This window comes from Acanthopagrus latus, chromosome 3 (assembly GCF_904848185.1).
Source record: "Acanthopagrus latus isolate v.2019 chromosome 3, fAcaLat1.1, whole genome shotgun sequence".
NCBI lineage: Eukaryota > Metazoa > Chordata > Actinopteri > Spariformes > Sparidae > Acanthopagrus > Acanthopagrus latus.
This window is the reverse complement of record NC_051041.1, coordinates 12,244,338-12,259,096: the sequence shown is the minus strand read 5'-3', so window position 1 is coordinate 12,259,096 and position 14,759 is coordinate 12,244,338. Positions and strand designations below refer to the sequence as shown.

The 14,759-nt window shown below is 43.3% G+C and overlaps 1 protein-coding gene across 1 annotated transcript; it reads left to right on the top strand.

Annotated features, from left to right (window-relative positions):
- Positions 1-2,632: 2,632 nt before the first annotated feature.
- Positions 2,633-13,078, top strand: stmn2b (stathmin 2b). The gene is made up of 5 exons (XM_037092561.1): positions 2,633-2,807; positions 8,949-9,044; positions 9,167-9,339; positions 9,964-10,155; positions 11,449-13,078. Exons 1-5 carry the CDS (start codon positions 2,789-2,791, stop codon positions 11,506-11,508), a joined length of 540 nt encoding a protein of 179 aa, XP_036948456.1. The 5' UTR covers positions 2,633-2,788; the 3' UTR covers positions 11,509-13,078.
- The last annotated feature ends 1,681 nt before the right edge of the window (positions 13,079-14,759 follow it).

Sequence of the window (14,759 nt, the reverse complement as noted above, 5' to 3'; positions counted from 1 at the left end):
GTTCTGAATAAGGCTCAAAAATCAACTTTTCTTTCACATAGCACATTTAAATGTACTATCATTATTCTGATTTTGAATCACTCTTTTCCTTTATTTTTTAATTATTTTTTTTTAAATCTAACTGCAGATTAAATTAAAGGGGCACCATGTAATTTTGGACACAAAATGAAAGCTCAGAATTGTAATATATACAACATTAATGAGGTTATAATGTATCATTTCCAAAACTGAATAAACGAGCTGCTGTCAGAGGGAAAAAAAAAAGGTCCCTAGCACTACTGCTTGAAGCTAGACAGGTGGCAGGGTCCGCCACATATAAACAAAGTAAAACAATTAGACAATGTGTTGTCCTTTAAAGGTAAGCTCTTTTATTCAATATATCTAGTCATGAAACGGAGAGCATTTGTTTAGGCCTTATAAATCTGAGAATGAAGAATTTTCTCTACTAAGGAAATGTTCTTCCCCAAAACTACATAGAGCACCTTTGATTTAAATTGTGCTACTTTGGCACTAAGGCAGCATTCAATCAAGTAACTAGTATGGTAACTAAAGTTATCAAATAAATGTAGTGAAGGAAAACTCATGATAATATTTGCTTCCAAAATTGTAGTGGAGTGGAAGTATAAGATGTCAGTTATACACTATGATACTGCTGTCTTGTTTCAAATACATTTTTTGTTTGTTTTTTGAAAGCCCCAACTTTTTTTCATGAATTCTTCATGCACTCATTCTTTAAATGTTCACATCAAAAAGTACAACTTTATCACAGACCCCAAGTAAAAGTCTGCTCTGGTTAATCAGTCACCTTTCATGAGGTTCCACTCTTGACTTTTGCGTACTAACTAAACAGGAGCAATGCTACGTTGCAGTTACTTTTGCTCTGTCGTGCATGCAAACATGTGCTTTTTGATAAGGAACGTGCCGGCTGAGGCGGCAGTACTTTGTTTGGTGCACTTGGATTTTAAATCTCCTGGAGCTGTTAGTAAAACTAGTGGGCTAGTAACTGATGAAAAAAACTTTAATTAAACTGGATTTGTCTCACTGATGCACTGCATGTTCAATGAGTGACTCTATGCGGTCCTTAAGGATAAGTGTTGTAGAATAATTTCCCTCAAGCTCATAAAATTTGAGATTTGCTGCCACCTAGTGATCGTTGTTTTAATTATTCCACCCATTTATTTAGTAAGCTACAATTTTCACCATCAGTATGTTCTGCAGTTAGCCCACAAAGAAGACATAACTGGTATGATTCAGCTGGTTGACTGTGTGCAAGGGTCAACAAAATAGGCCAGATGAAGACTGTGATTCATCTTTCTAATTATTCCAGAATTGCATCACATTGCACGGTTTGTCTTTCCAAACAACCAGCCTGAATTTTATGAAAATTATATGTATATTACATTAAAAAAGTATCCTAAATCTAAATCTTGTCCATTTTCTTTCCTGAGTCTTTTCTCCTCCAGCACCATGGACAGAGAGTGTGGCTGGTGTGATCATTAGCACAGAAACAAAGAGGGAAACACCCACATTTGTTGAGGGCCTGAACTCTCCAGCACAAGGGGACAGTGGATTTGTCAGGCCTTTGCTTAGAAGAGGCGCGTCAAGGGAGCGTGGTAGCCAATATGCTCTAGGAGGCACATAAACGCTCATTACTGGCCCAGTGTCAAGCCAGTCAGATTGTGTATGAAGACTTCCTAATTGTAATTTCAAAATAAAGCACTTTAAAGTCGTGCATGATGTGTTGTGTGGGTGTGTGCAGTTTTTTCCCCCCTTCGGTTGTGTGACTCCTCGATTTATCCTCTGCATGCCAAGATATGTTTTTTTTTTTTTTAATAATGTAGCATAAAGAGACTTAGAACTCAGATTTAATTCTACAACCCAAGTTTTGTAAAAATAACAAATGAAAATCTGTTTTAACCTTATGCTTTGCCACATTCCTCACTGTGTACCCCTGTGCAGCCTGACTAAACATTATTTTCATATCAATTAATGGGCCAATTATTTTCCCAAGTGATGGTCTGGTCTAGAGCTGTCACAATAGATGGGGGGAAATAACCATAAATGTAAAATAAGTGTACAAAATGAACAATTACTATAAACTACTCACCTACTAGTGAAAAACAAAACTGATGAACACATAAATAAAAGCTAACCCTAATGTTTATTATTTTCAATATTTATTTTTTTAGTTTTATGGTTGGATATCTGATGGTGTGACACCCCTTTAATGGTATATAAAATGTCAGAAAATATTGGAAAATGCCAGTTGAGGTGAATAGAATACAGCTCATAATATTCAAACAAATGTCCAAAAATCCAATATATTCATTAGTATTCTATCATATTTGACATAGAAAACAGAATAACAGCACATTCGAGAGGCATGGAGCAGGAAATTGGTTTGCCACGTGTGCTTGGAAAAATCACTTAAATAATGAACCAGTAAAGGCATCAAAAGGGTTTAGGGCTGATTAATATTGATTAACCGACGCATTGTTGCCGCTCTCCATGATGTCGGTCTGGGTGACGACCTTATGAAACTGCGCGAATCCACGGCGCTCGTGTCTTTTATTCTGAAGGATGCGCCTCCACACTTCCGGCGGCGTTCTAGTTATTTCCCGCCGACCTGACGCAGCTCATTACAGACCACCAGGCGCACCGGCAGCCCCCGTCTCTGCTGACTCAGTGCCTTACCAGCATTCCCTTCACCCTGAGATACAGCATCCAGCAACCGACGCACACTCCTCCGGCCAACCCGCCCCGGCACCACCACTACCACCGTACAGAGATGGCTAAGACCGCAATCGGTGAGTTTTGAACTTTAAAAAAAAAAAAAAAAAAAAAAAAATTCTTATTCTTTATTGTCGTCATATTTGCTTGAGACGAGAGAGGCTTTCGCAGGTTTGGGAGATGCTGAGAGGCTGTGGCGACACCCATGGCACAAAAGGATGCTGAGGGGTTGATGACATGGGAGCGGCCAAACTCCTCTGCAAGTCTTTAAAATTCAGATTGAAGCGGGTTTGTTTTTATTTTTACCCCCCACAATCCTCTATTTTCCTTTCAGCTAATAAAAGTATATAGAGAATACATAGAAGGTCCTAAAAAGCGCGGATCAATACGAGCCAGTTTTGGGGTCCAGCTTGCCGTATCAGTGACGCATCTTTAAATAAAAAACAAACAAAAAAATCAGCAATTATTATATATCGACACTAGGAATGCGTTTTTTTCCCCCCCTCCCATCACGCATCAGCATTCGGTCGATGCCTGCCTGCCGCACCTGCCCCTCACCGCCTGACTCAGAGCCGTGCGGCATAATGCAGCGCAGGCGACCCCACCCAACATCTCCGGTACCCCCCCTTCGGAGCCAAGAAGCTCGGCCCCGCGCGCTCTCCAGGGTGCGGGGTGCGCCGCGCCTCACCTCACCGTGACGAAACCTCCCTCGCGAAAAAAAAAAGAAGAAGAAAAAAAACTGGGTCATGTTAGTGTGGAAAAAGAGCCGCGGTGAAGCTATTTTGCGGGGTGACCGCTAAAAGGCGTGAATGAGAGAGAGAGAGAGAGAGAGAGAGAGAGAGAGAGAGAGAGAGAAGGATCATCCTTTTTCTAGAATCGCTCTGCAGTCGAGGGAGGAATTTACGACTGGCGATGAAAAAACGAGCAGATCAGACTCCAATCCTATTAGGGAGGTTATAGACTGTGAATGTGGCCCATCATGTGTGTTGTTATTATTATCATTATTATTATTATTATCAGGCCTTTGGAGCAATAAAATAAGATTGCTTGTCATGGCCTTGTGTGTGTGTGTGTGTGTGTGTCAGCCTGAGAATCTGCATATAAAGGCCTGATGTATTTTTTTATTACATTTAATCTCTTTGTGAGGCCTGTAAACACTGGATGCGACCTGCACCAGCATTATCTAACATTTAAGGGGAAGGTGTGGGTGTCTAAATGGCTGCTGGGAAAAAAAAAAAAAGAAAAGAGAAAAAAAAAGTGCAGTGCGTGCGTGTGTGTGGCCGGTGGAGGGGATAGTGTGTTTGTTTTCTGCTTGACTAGACACTTGATGGATGGAGGGGCATGCAGACAGACAGCGGTGAGGGTCCTGGACGCCGGCGACTAAAACCCTGACTGTTATATTTATTCCCCTCTCCTCCTCCTCCTCCTCCTCCTCCTCCTCTGGAGGACTGGCAGAATGGGATGGGCAGGGGGCAGACACATCATGCCAGTCAGCACGGGTCATTGAGTTCACGTTGGCGCCTCGTGTTTTATAGGCGGTTTTACATGAAGACGCTGCAACCCTCTGGCACGCGAACCGCTCCCCTGAGCGTCCAGCCCCCACTTGATCCTTATCCCGCACACTTGTCGTCTCCAATTAGGTGTGGCCGTTCAGCCAGCACCCTTAAAATCAATCCCTTTGTGCACAAGGAACACAACCAGGAAATTGTACCAAGCGGCCGAATCCAGCAGCACTACTCATCTCCATCACCTGCATCGCTAATGTCGTCATATGTGCACAGCTCCAAAGTTTACCCCCCCGGACTCATAATTCATCCTGATTTATCACCGGGTCCCGTCATCGATCAATGCAGCACACTCCCATTCCTGGTTCCTATGACCGCTGCTCTTAAAGGAAGAGGTGACATCAAGCTGGCGGTGGTGGTATGCCGTACGCTCCTGATATGTTCATCATCCTCCCGGGTGAGACAGTTCAGACATTTTAAGGCCCTAGTCTGGCAGAATTCAAATCCAGACAGCTAACTGCATTTTTTAAATATTTATTCAGCAATCAATCGGATGATTAATCAATTAATCGTCTGCCAGCGACCGTGATGGTAATGATCGCTCATTTCATTCATTTTTCAGGCAAGGGTTCTCTTTTTCTTGTTTTTTTTTTTTTCTCATGACAATATACTTTGAATCTTTGGGTTTTTTTCATTGGTCCTCAGACAAAACAAGACATTTGAAGGCATCACCGCTGTATTCAGGAAACTGAGTTGTGCGCTTTTGCAGTAAATCTGACATTTTGTACGCCTAGGGATTCATTGATTCTTTGAAAATGACCACGTAAGGGTGTGGTTGAGCCCATCCCTCCTTCCTCAAACGAACCAGACCTACTCCTGGTCATCTGGGGGCCATATTGTTTCTTTTAAAGCCAATTTTGCTACTGTAATACCTTCATAATTTTGCCATTATATGGCTGCCGGGTGGCTTTGCTGTAAAGGGGCCTGTACGTGCCTGAAGAGGGACGCCAGGCTCATTGTGCTGCTGGGTTATAGGAGCCAAGAGGACAGAAAACACTCCGATACACTGGGTCATGTAAATGATCTTTCGGATCTTTATTCTTAGATTACGCTGCAGTGTTTAGTCCCACTGATACTGAGCTGTTTCCATTTGTATATTCTGTGCTTGTTATGTCGACGTGGATCAAACACTTTGAAGAAGACTGAAGAATAAAGCCCCGTCGATGGTATCTTGAAGCTTTTTACTTTTCACTTTGAGCACGAAAGACACTGAGTCTGGAGGAGGAATGGTGGCTGAGAGAAATGGAGGCAGAGAAGTACCAAAAAAAAAGAGGTGTGGTGGTTTTTGCGCCAACGCAGAATTACAGCTCCTGGGAAGAAAAAAAAAGGGACAGAGAGGGAGAGAGGGAGGATATGCGAGCAACAGATGAAAACGGAGGGTGCTGGTGAAGAGGGATGCGTGCGGGGGTGGAGGAGGTACAGTAGATATTGATGATCTGTGCTCTTTGGCTGATGGATTGAAAGAGGAAGTGCAGCATGCCGGCTGTGCTGGCTGTGGTGGGGACGGCAGCTCTCTGAGAGGATGCAGAGCTGACTGGATGAAACCAGCCTGCCGGGGAGGAGTGGAGTGGGAACGTCGAAGCGTTTGTCAGCTCCGTCTGAAATTATTTCCTCTCGTCTCAGATTGGCAGGCTGACCCAGCGTGTCTGATGCTGGTGTCTGGACACTTCCTGCTGTGGGGTGTCACTCTGAGATCATCTGTCATGTGCCTGATCCAATGGGAGGGAATGAGGTTTTTTTTTTTTTTTTTTTTTAATCACAGAAGATATATTCTCTCATTTTGGCACAATAGAGAATCTCATATATTTCCGATTAGGGATATGAAAGAAAAATCGACGCGGCTCTGAGTTAGAGAGCTGGTTTCAATTTGCAGTGAGCGCCTTATCTTCCAAGATAACAAAGACATGAAATGTCCTTTGATGCATTCATAGTCAGATAGAACTAAACAAAGTAGCCGCAAGCATTTGTCTTTTTATGTTTTTTGTGGAAACTGCAAAAACTTTTGATGGTTCCAGCTCTTCAAATGCGAAGACTGACCGCTTTTTATATTATTTTAAAGGCGTACTATGTCGTTTATGAGAATTTTGATATTTACAGCACCTAGGCGTCGATAAAACAAACTCGAAGAGATATTTCTATTTTCCAAAAGTGAATAAACAAGCTGTTCTCAGAAGAAAATAAGGTCACAGAGCAGTGTTTGCATGAGAAAGGTGGCAGGGTCCGCCAAATATAAGCAAAGTGAGAAAGTGTGAATGAGAGTTTGTTTATTTAGTTTGCTTAGTCATTAAAAAAAGAAATCAGTCAATGAAGGTGTTTTTCCTCTGATTAACATTTCTTCCCCAAAACAACATACTGCTCCTTTAAATGTAATATGTTTGGGTTTTGGACTGTCAGTCAGACATTCGATGACATTCCCTCAATTGTATGGGATATTTTCAGGTTTTTTATATACCTTATTGACCCACTTATTTTTTTTTTTTCAGAATCAGAATCTGAAATACTTTACAGTGGCTCCTCAGAATAAAATAAGAACAAGCAGGTATAAATAGAGAAGATAATCACAAATAAGTGTATGTAGAATATATGAAGTAATGAAATATACAATCACTGTAAAGAATCGTGTGCAATAAAACTGTTACCAGAAATAGAGATGTGCCCTGTTCTAGAAAGAAGAAAATAATCACATTAATTGATTCATTTTGGGGGGGGGGATCAGTTGCCATTGTAAACCAGAACTCTAGATGTGTTGAACCCAGAAAAGGCCTCATCCACAACTTGGCAACCACCAACCATGAGCCTCTGCTGATGTGCTCCATGAGCACTTAACCCAAATTACCTGCTCCACTGGAGTGTTAACCATTTGAGTCTTCAGCTGTCAAGTGGGCCTGTGTGTGGGAGAAAATGGCTGCTGGGGTCTTGACATATACACAGCACCTAATGAGCCCCTGACAACCTGACAACCCTCCAAAAGCCCTTCTCCCCCCCCCCTTGTCAGCAGAAATGGTGCGGTCCACTAATTACGAATTAAAGTGCCATCCACCTGAGGTGGCTGCTTCCATTAGGCTGTCCTGGGGGCAGTTGATGGTGGCTGCAGGTCCCACTGGGAGCTGCCCCCGCTGCTGCTTTTTTAATCCTCCCGTCTGCCTGGTTATATGAGGAAGGTGTTAAGCCCCACCCAAACATTTTCCCCATCTTTCCCCATCATTTTTTTTTTGTTGTTGTTCTGCCTCTCTACCCAGCTCCACCTTTATCTTCATTCCCTCCCTTTTCTTTCTGTATGTCTGACTTTTGCACCCCCTTAACCATGCTCCCCACCCTCTCTCTCGCTTCCTCCTCAGGGAAGGGGTTAACAAGGCCATCAGAGAGTAGTGAGAGCTACATCTGAGAGTTGATCACATTACTGTGGCGCCTGCCAGTCTGCAGGGCAGAGAAGCGAGACACAGAGACAACAAGGAGAAGAAGAGAGAAAGGGAGTGAGCAGGGAATATGAGCGAGGAAGAGGATTTGGATTAATCATACTGTACACCGCACCCCACCATGGAGACGCTCTTCCGCAGTAAATCTCATTTCTGGCTTTGCTACTGTAGCCTGCCGCAAATCATGAATCAATGTGCCACGATTCAGCCCTGCAGGCCCCCGGGCTCCGAGTGATTGATTACGCCACAATATGACAGTCGGCACGTAGATCCCGGCTATGGGGCGTTGCACCTGAAACACGGCAGCCATGTGCTGAACGCAGAGTGTTTCACAACCTGCAGTGTGATGCAGATATTCTTGCCGTTCTCCCTGCAGGGACTGCTGCTGAACTCAGGGCTCACATTACAAAGCAGAAGGTGCCAAAAAAAACACACACAAAAAAAACACAGGAATAAAAAGCAATCAAGGTTAGGGAAGGTTGGTTGTTCTTTGCTCTTCTGTTTTTTTCTCTGTCTGCCCTTTGAAGCACTTTGTCGCTCTCTGCCGAGAAGGCTGCCAAATGCAGCCGGTATTATTTGATGCCAGCGTTGCTCCAGCGCTGTTAACTTTTTGGATCATAAACGGACCCGGGGCACTGATAAGCCAAACCCTCGTCTGCTATCTGCAAGCCACAGTCAGAGGGAGATAAGAAACAACCCGAAGATTATCTATATATCTGTTGTTTCTTGGCTTTCTAAATTACCTGAAATGCTTCAAGCCAATCTGTGTTTTTTTGGCGAGCGGCTCAAAGGCAATGGGGCGTTGGTCTGGCTGGCTGATAAATAATACACCGAAATGAAATGCATAGCTAATGATGTGTGGAGACTCCTGTGGGGGACGGCAGCGTCTTGGCTGTTGGGGAAATTAGGCCAAGAGAGGATGCGTCCCTCCTGCTCCCCATCGCGGCTCGCTGTCAAAACAAAGGCTGCAAAATCGCCCGGCAAAAAAGCCAGAGCGTTTCGGTTCCACAGCACTTCCTTTGAAGAGGGTTTCTTCTTGGAAGGCTTGATGAATAATTATTCATCCAAAACATCTGGAAAATTAACATGAAGGCCCTCCTGTGGAGACAGAAATGGGTTAATGATGCCTCACGTTTTGTTGTTTTTTTGTGTGTGTTAGTAGGTTAATGATATGTTGTCTGTGTGCATGTGTGTTTTGGCGGCGCGGTGTAACACACAGTCTTGTTTGCCTCCACAGCGTACAAAGAGAAGATGAAGGAGATCTCAGTCCTCTCGCTCATCTGCTCCTGTCTGTACCCCGAGACTCGCAAAAACATCATGGGGGACTTTGAAGGTACTGTTTTTTCAATCTTCCTCCCTCAAACATACTTAAATGAAAAGTCACACAGAGACGACAAAGGATTTTTTTTTTTCTGCCTGTTTTCTCCCTTTCTCATTAATTCACACGCACGCCAGACATGGACATCAAACCCATTAACAAGCGAGCCTCAGGCCAGGCCTTTGAGGTCATCCTGAAGCCGTCCTCCCCTGTGTCTGACGCTGCCCACTGCGTCACCAGCCCCCCAAAGAGGGACCTCTCCCTGGAGGACATCCAGAAGAAACTGGAGGCAGCTGAGGATCGGAGGAGAGTAAGGATGCGTCCAGTCAATACTGCACCCAGCTCCCCGCAGAGCACTTTGTTTCAAGAGACACAAAAAGCTGTAATGAAGCTTTTTGTGACACCAAACTTAACAGCTTCTGACCCAAAACAAAAAACACAATATTACTGGTGCGCTGATTTAACTGTTTGACGTTTAAAATGATGCCTGGTCCTTCGGTCAATAGTGCATCTCATTGACTAACGCAGCTGCAAAATTGCCATGAAAAAATCTAATCCGACATCGGCTAATTCCTGCAAGTCATTGATTCGAATGTCAATGCAGTCAGCCAAGCAGCTGACAAATCCAGCGACCCACCAACAAATCAATCATGCGATCAATAACACAGTTGGACAGATGTTCTTTGACACCAGATGTCCAATACTGTAGGTCAGACGCACATTATATCAAATTCTCGCAAATGCCAGGAGAAGATGGAAAGGAGAACAAAATTCTCTAACATCCAGATGCTAATCAGACTCAGTTTACATGCTAAGTCTGATCAGTTGCACCAGCTCTGACTCATGCTTAAATATTAAGACATATCGACGGGTGCTCTTCAATATATCAGCACCTCAAAATCTGACTCATCTGACTCACGCTTTCCTCTTCCAGTCCCACGAGGCGCAGGTACTTCGGGCCCTGGCTGAGAAGCGGGACCACGAGCGCATCGTGCTCATGAAGGCCATGGAGGAGAACAGCAACTTCAGCCGCATGGCCGAGGAGAAGCTCCAGATGAAGATGGAGCAAAATGAGGAGAACCGGATGGCTTACCTGGCCTCCATGATGGAGCGCCTGCAGGAGAGGGTGAGGAGCAGAATTGCCCATATAGTGAAGTTATGAAGCCGAACCCCTCTCCCTGAGAAAACAGTTTGGCCTGGATGATGAAAAAAAAAATGATTCAGTTAACTGTCTGATTATAAACTTTACAGAAAGTTTTGTTAATACAAACAAGTTCTAGATAGGAGTATGTTCTGGATCCTGTTTCCAAAGTTTAGGGATTGCAAAACTAGTAAAACAGCTAAAAAAAACAAACAAATGTTTTTATTTTTATATATACACTTATAGGCATTATAGGTATAGTAATGTAAATTGGGTTGCAGCATTGAAAATTGCCAAATGTTAAGACTTCTGTCACTTTTAGACCTGTTGCGAAAAAAAAGATCTTTAGAGGCATGTAAACAGGAAGTCACTGTAGCATCACAAGCCATAACTTAACTGCTATGCTATAGATTTATAACCGATTATGCTAGTGTAGCTGAGGCTATTTAGCCAGCCCTTTAGTCTGATGTTTTGGAATTTGAGGTGTTTAATGTTATCTACTGAATACAATTTGAGGTCTTCCAGTTTGTGTCAGAGTTCAATTTCACCAGTGATTCAAGGTGAAACAGCATATCTGAATTCCTGTACGCTAACATTAGCATTCAGCCACTTCCTAGATAACATTACTGTTTATTTACATCCTATGCATTTCACTGCCAGGTTTAAATAAATGTTTCCAAGATGCACATGATATGTTAGGACTGATTTACGCCTTTACTTTCATATATTGTAACTCTATCAAACACTAATGTTAGCAAGGAAGCGGTTGATTGCTAACGCTAGCTGTTGCCTAACGGAAGCTAATAGGTTATCAAATATGTACTTTTATCTTGAAATACTTCCTGATGTCCGCCAGATTTTCACTATTCATCTTTTTTTTTTAAGGCTAAGCTCACATGACTTGCAACCTATGATGAAAGCAGTACGCTACGTCGGTTGAGATAACCACCCTGACTGTGACGTCAGAGTAAAATGGCCGCCGACTTAATGTGGTGTATTTAACTCAGAAGTCGGAGCTTGGAAAATGTTCCAGTACAACAAGTCGTTATATCAAGATGGAGGCCTGCAGGAAACTATGCGATAACTAGCTTTCTTGTGCGGTACATCCTGCCTTCTGGGGAATTGGGATGGTAGGGGCAAGAATGATTTATGTAAAGCCACAGGAAAATGTGAAGACAGGCCGATAAATTAGGGAATCGTTTAAGTGAGCAAGGAGGGAAAAATGTCTGTAAAGGCAAAAAACATGACCACTTCAACCTATTTGTGTTTTTTCTCCAGGAGAGGCATGCTCAGGAGGTGCGCAGGAACAAGGAGCTGAGAGAAGAAGTGACAGCGTGAGAAGCCCCAGCAAGGTTCCACGTCCCACCCCTCAGACCCCCAGCCACCACCCCCGACCCCTGCGGAACACCCCTCTCCCCACCTCTTTCCCACATGTCCCCACCTTTTCCACCCCCCTGCCATACTCCCCCATACTACTATGAAACTACCACAGCCTGAGACGCCACCCCGAGACAGTGGGAGGTTCAAATGGGGTTGGGGGTGGACAAAAAAAAACAAAAAACAAAAACAAAAGCAAAAATGATTTTAAAAAAAAAAGAAAGATTAATGTCTCCCGCCCACTCTTCCCAAGAAAAAAGAAAGAAAAAAAAGAATGTTTTTGCTTCGTTTCAAATGAGAAGAAGAGAAAAAAAAAAATCCAATTGACAAGCGACAGTGGGTATTGGTTTTTTGTAAATACTTCTTTTTTTGTTATATACAGTACGATACAAGCAGCAAAAGTATTGATTGCAGTGTGCCATTTTTTTTTCTATATAAGTTCCCTCACCTTGCATATATATGGATGTAATGATTTAGTTCATTTTCATGTTTGTTCATTTCAGCCTGGGAATCGTCCCGGGCATAGGTGTTTGTCGTGAGTTTGCCAGCTAGCTGATATCGTGCTGCGACGGGCTGCGTCCTCACAAGGCCCCGCATCCTGCCCCCCCCCGCTTTCCCCCCTCGTCGCTCGCTTGACCCCGCAGATCTGGAAGCCAAAATTGGATCTGCGTCCGGTCGGGGTGATTTTCCATCCAGTTCTTTTTTCGTTGCCAGTGTTCCAATTACCGAGGGATGTGCGCAGGACAAGTTGGCAGAAAGGGAAGAAGGGGGGGGGCCGTTTTGCCTTTTTCTGTGGGGACCGCAAGCCGTCGCATTGCACAGCCACTCCTGCGAGGTAGATGGTGACTGTGCCGCAGGAGAACACTATAGCATTTAATGAGCCCATCCTTGTCCTCCTCCCCTCTGTCTGCAACCTCTCCATCTCCACATACATACATACATACATACTGTAGAAGCACTCGCTCAACACGCTCTCTCCACATGGGCAGGCATTAAGCCAGTCATAGCGCGGAGCTCGGCGGGAGCTCGCTAGATTCTGTCCATCTGGCGCCGGAAAAAAAAAAAAAAAGGCTCACATTAACATCCCTGACCAATGGTGGGCCTCTCGCGCTCTTCAGAAACAAGCTTCCGATCACATTTTACGATCACGTTTTACAATAATGACACGACACGACTGAGATTAAACAGCTCCGCCTGAGATCAGCCTGTGAGTCTCACGCCGGAGAAAAGTCCCACCTTTGTTAACCCTTTTTCATAGAGGCTAGAGTAGTGCTCGATGTCATCAGCGCCTACCGGAATCATTACACTTCACTCCACTACGAAGGCTGGCACGGGAAAGATATTGAAGCCATAACAGGTTGTCGCTGCAACAATGATCCATGAACACAGTATTGCCATCTGTAAAAGGTGTATATGAGTGTATTAAAGTATCCAAATAGTTTGTAACCAGGGGTCTGAGATTGAACCCTGTCGCTCGCACACAGACACACAAACACACACGCGCCAGGGCCCCGTAGATGTGTGTGAGTGTGAGTGTGTGTGTGCGTGTGTGTGTGAGTGTGCGTATTTCAGAAAAGGGCGGGTAGATAAGCGAACGTTCGTGCCGTGTGATTTTGAAGTATAAACCAACACCGCTCCAGTGTGTAACAGCTGTCACCAGTACACCACAAACAAGACAGTGACGGTGATCCTACCTGCCTCTCTCTCTCCCTCTCTCTCTCTCTCTCTCTCTCTCTCTCTCTCTCTCTCTCTCTCCATTTGTGTGTTTCCCCCCTCTCCACATATATCTTTGTGAGCAAGCAGTGGTTAATAAAGATTTGGGGTTCAGTGAATGAAACCGGCTTTGAGAGTGACTTCTTTCTGGGGCTTCTCCACAGATTGTGCCAGGAAACAACCTGCTGGCCCTGTTCCATGCCAGCAGTGACGCAGGCCGGGACCGCTAGACGCACTGCTAAACGAGCTAAACAGCCACAATGGTGGCAATCACTCCGATGACATGCTGACCCCCATTTGTTTTTAATAATTGAATTCAACAGGTGGCCTTTTTTTTTTTACATATTGCGTCTTTAATAATATATTAGATTAAACAGATATACACTTACTTGATCCATCAGAGGGAGATTGGGTAACATTACAGTTGCTCCTCATCGAATAGAAAAGTCACAGCGTGGAGAAATTCTATGAAAACTATCAAGAGAAATTAAAGAGATATAAAAAGATGAGAATGTATCCAATAAAGATGTATAAGTTGTGCACTGAAGAACAATATAAGACAACTACATATACAGATATAGACACATGTCAAGATATGTGCCTCATACTTCACTGTACAGAATAGTATTGAAATAGATAAGAACAAAGTATTTTCACAGTTTAAGTTGAACTGCTTGGGGTTGAAACAACACTAGAATAACTGCATATGGTATTTGACAGAATTCATTTTAACCAGGTGAAATTAAATAAAAATGTGCTGCAGTGACAATAATGCAAGGTTACATTATTGTACAGTAGAACAATGTGTTAAGACACCAATTAATATCTATGTTATGAGGGTTGTTTTCCTTGTGAATCTGTCTATTGTTTTAAAAATGAATCATCTGGTCTGTGAAAGACTTTTAAACATAGTTTTCTAGGGACTTAGTTCTGGTGCCAACCCACAGCTGAATTCTGCTGCTGTCATCACAGTGCAGAGAGTGTTGGCTGAGCCAAGCACAAAAAGTAAGAAGTGCAAAGTCAGAGGTGACAGTGCAACTTTTTTGTTAATATCCAAATTGTGTTTTTGTTTTTAAAAGTGAGTGATGTCCCGCGACTAACAACTGAAAACAGTGGGATGCGCAAATGGCTGCATCCCAAAAACTACAAGGAGTTACGTCAAATGCTGAGCACCACTGGATTCTGATCCGCTTTGATGCAGAGTAAATCGAATATTTAGCAAGTCAAATGAATATTTAACTTGCTTTCCTGACTTTTTTGCATTTTTAAGAAAATCAAGGTTTGCTAAATATGTGAAATCAAAGTTGTGAAGTCATTATGGGTAAACTGTATTGTTTTTCTAAATTCAAAAAAGCTTCAGTTGACCAATTTAATATCCTCAAGACAGAACTTTTCACATATCAGAGCCCATAAATAGCAGGTTGTTGATATTATGAGTAAGAGCTGTGTTCCATCTGGCTTCCGATGTTGCTAACGACCAAAGAAAAACTGCATGAAAA